This window comes from Eulemur rufifrons, chromosome 26 (genome assembly GCF_041146395.1).
Source record: "Eulemur rufifrons isolate Redbay chromosome 26, OSU_ERuf_1, whole genome shotgun sequence".
NCBI lineage: Eukaryota > Metazoa > Chordata > Mammalia > Primates > Lemuridae > Eulemur > Eulemur rufifrons.
The window spans coordinates 598,011-605,249 of NC_091008.1; the positions used below are offsets into that span (position 1 = coordinate 598,011).

A 7,239-nucleotide genomic window follows, 5' to 3' on the forward strand; every position below is an offset into this window, starting at 1 on the left:
CAGGACAGACGCGGACAAGGGACAGAAAAGCGTCTGCGGCTCGTCTCTAATTCCCCAACCCAATTTCTCAAGGAGAGCCGGGTTCCCACACAGCAAACAGATGCTCCCAAGCTGCGGCGTGGCTCGGCCTTCCCCGAATTCCCAAAGCATCGGGCACAGTCGCGACCGCCCACCAAGGACCCCCGGGGCGACTTCACGCGGGACTGGCGAACAGTTCATGGCGGTTTGAGTATCTTTGAAACTCAGAAATGTTCGCCTTGGTCGCCCAGTCCACAGACCTGGGCAACTACCACTAAAATCGGGATCGTCCCCCTCCTTCCCTCGGCCCCATCCGCTAGATGACGACCCAGAGGGCGTCTCCCAACACGCCCCCGCGGGCCCGCTACAACCCGGAAGAGCTCGGCCGCCCGCCCCAACTGCGCCTGCGCAAATCGGCGCTCTGCAAGTGCGCAGGCGCAAGAGGCAGAGGCCAGGACCCGCCGCCGAGGGGGGCGGGGCTTAGAGGTTGCTCGCGCCTGCGTACTGGGCGGGACGGCGCGCCGCGTCGTTATTTTTGAAACGCCTGGCGGGGAACTGTCGTGGGAGCCGCCGAGGTCGCCGTGTGCCGGCCGCTCGCGCGCCTCCGTCCGTGGGCCTGGCCATGGCACTGCAGCTCGCCCGGGAGCAGGGCATCACCCTTCGCGGGAGCGCCGAAATCGTGGCCGAGTTCTTCTGTGAGTCCGCGCGCGGGCGGGCGGGGACGCGGGACCCGGCGGGGCCTGCGAGACCGGGAGCCCCCGGGCCGGTGCGGCGCCTCTTGCCGACGCGCTCAGAGGACGGAGCGGGGCCCGGGTGCTGCCTCGCGGCGCAGCCTTTTCCGGAGCATCGATGCTAATTAACGTGCAAAATCTCCCCGCCCCTCCCCTGCTTCCCGGGACTCGGGACGTGATGCCACTGCGGTCCGCGGCTGTGTGTGCTTTTATCGCGCGCCAGGTGGTTCCGGGGCCGGTGGTGGACAAGAGTCTGGGCAGCCCTGTTTTCCACCGGGCCAGCTGCACGTTGTCACGGAACCTGCAGGATTTGTGAGGCCACAAGGAGGACAACGCGAAGGAGAGGCCTGCCTGGGCCGCTGGGTTCGGATGCAAAAGCCTGCTTTGCTATCCGCTAGCCCCGTAATCCGAATTTGGACTTGCATTACTCTGGGCTGCAATTTGGCGATGGCTGATGCCCTTTGGCATTTTTCTTTCATTGCTACATAAATGCAGTTCTCTCCTTTACTTAAAAGCGAGAGGTTAAGGGTTTTGAATGCCGGTTTGTACCTACTCTGAGCAGAACACACAAACGTGTGTATTTTAGTCATTTACAACTTTATTCCATTAATGAAACTATAACCACATCAATGTTTTATTTTCTAGAGTTCAAGAGGGATGATGACTTTGCTATCACATTTCTTTTGCTTTCAGCATTTGGCATCAACAGCATTTTGTATCAGCGCGGCATATATCCCTCCGAAACCTTTACTCGCGTGCAGAAATACGGGCTCACCTTGCTTGTAACTACTGATCTCGAGCTCATAAAATACCTAAACAACGTGGTGGAACAACTAAAAGGTATTTTAATCACTGTAGACAATTTGAGTTTTGCATACCTTCTAGGGGCTGCGTTTTCTAACATCTCAAATGGTCAGTTTTCAGCTCTGTACATAGAAGTGTAAAACATACTGCTATCTCAAATAGAGTGATTCTCACCTGGGAAGTAAATATATATAGAAAGAAAGCCCAAGCCGGGCGTGGTGGCTCACGCCTGTAATCCTAGCACTCTGGGAGGCCGAGGCGGGAGGATCGCTCAAGGTCAGGAGTTCAAGACCAGCCTGAGCAAGAGTGAGACCCCGTCTCTACTAAAAATAGAAAGAAATGATCTGGACAGCTAAAAATATGCAGAAAAAATTAGCTGGGCATGGTGGCACATGCCTGTAGTCCCAGCTACTCGGGAGGCTGAGGCAGGAGGATCGCTTGAGCCCAGGAGTCTGAGGTTGCTGTGAGCTAGGCTGACGCCACGGCACTCTAGCCCGGGTGACAGAGTGAGACTCTGTCTCAAAAGAAAAAAAAAAAAGAAAGAAAGGCCAGCCTTCCCGACTACATTCTGAGTGGCCTGAATATTTTGATGTTAGGAATCTGATAAGGTTTAACAAAAAAGTCTCTATCCACTAACTCCTTTAGAAATAAGGCTTTTGCAGTTAACGTGGCTCCTGTTGATCTTGCCAGAATGACCCAGTTCACCTTTGTTTCCCCCTTGCATTCTCACTGGCCGGCTTTCAGTCCTCTGGTCACGTGCTCTTCCCTTCTGAGTACTAAGGCCTGCGCCTTCTTCCCTCTGCTGCTGCATATTTAATGCTGTTGATCCCAGTAGCTAAACTCTGTTTGACCCTAAGTGGGTCCAATTATTTCTCGTGTATTGGTTTGATGTTCGGATTAATGCCCACATTCCTATACCCTTACCTTGGATTAGGATGGAAATGCCACATGTTCAGTACCATGTCCTCGGCACGCAGTGCTGAGGTGCTATACCTGGTGCAAACACTGAGTTTGAAAACGGAAGCTTAGTTGATTGACGGGGCAGGTGTGCTTGTGTCTGGGAGGAGGTCCGAAACAGCAGTGGTAGGAACGAATTTCCCAAGGACGGGAGGTGGGACCTCAGGAAAGAGCTGCTTTGCAGGGCAGTAGCCCGAAGAGGCGGCCCCGCTGATGCCCCGCCATGCGTTGCAGATTGGCTGTACAAGTGCTCTGTTCAGAAGCTCGTCGTAGTTATCTCAAATATCGAAAGCGGCGAGGTCCTTGAAAGATGGCAGTTTGACATTGAGTGTGACAAGACTGCAAAAGATGACAGGTAAGCAGGTATTAAATTATTTTCACTTCGATGGATATTTTTTTCCAAAACTTTTCATGCCTAAATGTTCCAATTATGTTGAACTGGTTTTATATAAAGTATGGTCTGTGGGGCGTGTCTACAGACGTGTGTCTGTAGGGTGTTTCTAAGATGTCGTCAGTCACCTGTGGAAGAGCGTTGTGCTCACTTTAGCAAATCGCCGTGTATGTAGTGTACCTTTAACATCATTGCGCTTGTTCTAGATCGGTGAATTTCTCACTTAGCGATGTATGGCGGTGTACACAGAACTGTATGTAATACACTACCTGGACCATGAACTGTTCCAAGGTGCTTTTAACTAGAAGGGATGATTTTAGACTCTCACACGACGTAAGATGCGGCTCTGCTGTACTGCATTTGGTGGCCTGAACGTCCTAAGACGCTTCTGAAGGTTCCAGACTCCCTGGCTGGGAAGTGTCCCCCCTTTGTATGTCAGGGCCTCGCATTGTCCTCGGCCGCTTCCCTGGACACGCAGAACCGTTTCTCGTCACGAGGTGCAGTTTGCTTCTGAAGCTTTTGGTCTGTTTCAGGAAGCTTTTTAGCTTACAAAAATATTTTGAATACAATTTAATATTTTCTTTGCAGCAATAGGAAATTAGACATTACAAAAAGTGCCAAAATGATGATACCAATTAAATATGTTAGATACCACTTGTTATTTTTATTTTAACCGATAAAGTTTTCCTAACCTGAAATAGTTGACAAATTTTCTAGTCAATCTGGTACTATTATAAATGACTTGATACTAAGACCAACCCTGAACGACGATTGGAAGATTAAATGAAATAATTAGGATATGCATTGTGTGCCCACTGGGTTGTAGGTCCTAAGGATACTTTTACTCATATTTTTTAAAAAAATCTCCTTTTTAATACATTGCTTATTTGATTTTGTGAGTATTTAATCAGATAAATGATCTTACCACTCTGTTTTAAATAAATTGTTAAGACCCTAAAACGAATTAATTGAGTTGATTTCTTTGACAGTGCACCCAGAGAAAAGTCTCAGAAAGCTATCCAGGATGAAATCCGTTCGGTGATCAGACAGATCACAGCGACAGTGACATTTCTGCCACTGTTGGAAGTTTCTTGTGAGTATTACATAACTTCTCATTGACTTAAATTTATTGGGGAAGAGACTGAGCTACTGCTTTAAAAATCACCCCTTTATTAATTTTTTTCTCAATTATCAGTATCATGTAATACAAATGGGAAAGGCTTAATAAAGGAAAAGTGACGTGCAGGAATGCCCCCTTGTCCACAGGGAGGCCCCGGGGAATGCCCGGGACCAGGGTTAGTACTGAATCCTGTGCACGCTATGTTTATTCCTATATATACACATACCTATGGTAAAGTTTATAAGTCACGCACAGTAAGAGTTAACACAATAACTAGCAATAAAATAGAGCAAGTATAACAATGTGCTAGCATCACTACTCTTGTGCTTTGGGGCCATTTTTAAGTAAAATGTGGGCTCTCTGAGCACAATTACTGTGTAAATGCAACAGTTGATCCTGTAACCAGGGCGGCTCCTCAGGGGCTGATAACAGTATCTGCAGTGTGGATGTGCTGGAAAAGGGGGCGAGTCGTGCCCTGGTGGCACGGCATGAAGTGTCGTCATGTCGCTCAGAATGGCGCACAATTTATAACTTAAGAATTGTTTATTTCTGGAACTTTCCATTTAATCTTTTCAGACCACGGTTGACCATAAGTAACCAAAACTGTGGGAAGTGAAACCATGGATGAGGGGGGAATGACTGCGTGTGCATTCTGGAAAATTTGGAAATGCTGAAGGGGAAGAAAAACATTTCACAGTAGCCGCTCCTGAATATTTTGATGTTCTTTCTTTCACCGTTTTTATTTTCTACACCTTTTTATGTGTGTGATTCAGACTGTGGTTGTCACCGTGTCTGTCTGCTCAAGCTCACTCCTTCATTCACAGTGTATTTACAGAGACCTACTGTGTGCCGGACACTGAAGGACCACAGGGGCAGAAACCAGCTTTCCCGAGGCTTCATATTTTCTCATGGGATGATGTACTTAGTCAGATATTTTTAATGGTTTTCTCGTTAAAGAAAACAAACTTGAATTTTTCATAAGATAAAGTTGAAAGGTAGAGTATTTAATAAAAGAAATTTCCATTGAGGAAAGTAAATTAACTGCTGATCAGAGACCAGGCTAACCTCTCTTTTCTAACAGTGGGTTAACAAAATACGAGAGAGACGGAGAGGGCAGTTGTAATCGTGAAAAGTGATGTACTTTTATGGTCTTACCCCAACGTAGGTTCGTTTGATCTGCTGATTTACACCGACAAAGATCTGGTTGTACCTGAAAAGTGGGAAGAGTCGGGCCCGCAGTTCATTGCCAATTCCGAGGAAGTCCGCCTCCGCTCCTTCACCACTACCATCCACAAAGTGAACAGCATGGTGGCCTACAAAATCCCCGTCAGCGACTAAGGACGGGATGAGGAAAATCATGTCATACGTAATTTTTAAATGTGGTTTTCCGAAAGCGAGTCAATGATAGTTGATGATGTTTTGTTTCATTGGTTAATCTTTAAATGAGGAAAACCAACATTATACTTCACTGAACTATGTGTAATTGTTCCACTTTTGGGGGTACCTTTTTGGCTTACCATAGGGTTGACTTAGTGAATTTACTGCACATTGTTCAAAGGGAACCAGCAGGTGTTTGTCAGAATTGTTACGTTAACTTCTTCGAAGGTGGTGTAGACGAGAAGCTTTTGCTGAGTACTTACCTGAGTCAGACATTTTGGTCAAGTAGCTTGACTCAGAATAGGTAGGGAGAAATTTAAATACACAGCAAAAGAAGTATGAATATTCAGAATCTTTGTTTAAATCCTAAAAGTAACTAATAATCCATCAGTAATGACATATTGCTCTATTACGTCCTTTTGTCGTTTATTTCATTGTATAGTTTCCATATTGAATACATTTCCAATTATTTGATTTTAATTTATGTAACTTGAACCCATGAAGCAGTGGGTCTTTCTACTGTTTAATTTACTGTGATTGATACAGAACTCTTAAAAAATTTTTGTGTGTGTGTTTTATAAAATCAAGCTTTAAATGAAAATGAGGAAATAAAGTTAAATTTTTATGTTTTAAAATTTGTCTTAAAATATTTTGATATGTGTGTAGTATTAATACAGTTAAATGATACAGTGGATTCCGTATCGCAAATTATTTCTTATGCTGCTTAGGTTATAGTGGCTCAGGATACAAAGTTGAATGATGGACAAGCTTTGATTATACCCCCTTCATCTCAGCCATAGACTCAGAATAATCTGTTGCTTCAGCACTGTGAAAGGCCAGATGTCCTGAGTTGGTTCAGATCAGCAAGTGTTGGATGTGGGACCTTCCTGTACGTACCTTTAGGCTTCCTTTCAGCCTAGTTTTCCTTATATATGTAAATACCACACTTATTCCTGTGCCTTCATCAATACTCTCATCAGATATATGCTTTCTATTCAGTTCTCGGCTGTCTTTCCAAGGTCAGTTTAAGGCAGACTTCTAAAAAGTCTTGTCCGGGCGCGGTGGCTCAGGCCTGTCATCCCGGCACTCTGGGAGGCCGAGGCGGGAGGATCGCTCGAGGTCAGGAGTTCGAGACCAGCCTGAGCCAGAGCGAAACCCCGTCTCTACTAAAAATAGAAATTATCTGGCCAACTAAAATATATATATAGAAAAAATTAGCTGGGCAGCCGGGCGTGGTGGTGCACGCCTGTAGTCCCAGCCACTTGGGAGGCTGAGGCAGGAGGATCGCTTGAGCCCAGGAGTTTGAGGTTGCTGTGAGCTTGATGCCACGGTACACTAGCCCGGGCAATAGAGCAAGATTCTGTCTCAAAAAAAAAAAAGAAAAAGAAACGGATGGCTGGCTGGCTCGTCCCGAGAATGGTAGTTTGCCAACCCTGTGATAGATCACAGTTTGCTCTTTCGGTCACAAGTGTTCAAACCCTCCCCAGCTCGGAGCACTTGATTTGTAATATTTAAGGCTCATGTGTGAAACATCATCATCTCTTTCCTCCATCCATAGCTCCTCACGTTGGATGTCCCTCCTGATTTGGGCTCAATTCCATGTTCCCTGAAGCACAACTGGCTGTTTCTTTGAGAGAATCTCTGGGGCACTCCACAGTGAACTCCGATCGGAAAGCTTGGGAAGGGAGATTCTTTGGCATATGATACATAAAAATGGGACCCAGAATAGCATAATGAGTCTATACCTTTATTTTAAATCACTTTTTCACTATATAACAACATGCATGCTGAAAAAAAATGTAATTATTAGAGTGCACTGTTTCTCATGTTCCTTAACCTCC

At 45.9% G+C, this 7,239-nt stretch overlaps 1 protein-coding gene across 1 annotated transcript; it reads left to right on the forward strand.

The window, feature by feature from the left end:
• The first annotated feature begins 538 nt into the window (after positions 1-538).
• Positions 539-5,780, forward strand: MAD2L1 (mitotic arrest deficient 2 like 1). Its single transcript, XM_069459175.1, has 5 exons — positions 539-713; positions 1,443-1,589; positions 2,745-2,865; positions 3,891-3,994; positions 5,187-5,780. The coding sequence occupies exons 1-5, from the start codon at positions 641-643 to the stop codon at positions 5,357-5,359; spliced, it is 618 nt and encodes a 205-aa protein (XP_069315276.1). The 5' UTR covers positions 539-640; the 3' UTR covers positions 5,360-5,780.
• The last annotated feature ends 1,459 nt before the right edge of the window (positions 5,781-7,239 follow it).

Bases quoted from the DNA above. Each gene is read 5' to 3' on its own strand.
- MAD2L1 (XM_069459175.1), top strand. From the start codon at position 641: ATGGCACTGCAGCTCGCCCGGGAGCAGGGCATCACCCTTCGCGGGAGC. The intron at 714-1,442 runs GTGAGTCCGCGC...TTTTGCTTTCAG, and splicing joins AATCGTGGCCGAGTTCTTCT to CATTTGGCATCAACAGCATT. The intron at 1,590-2,744 runs GTATTTTAATCA...CATGCGTTGCAG, and splicing joins CGTGGTGGAACAACTAAAAG to ATTGGCTGTACAAGTGCTCT.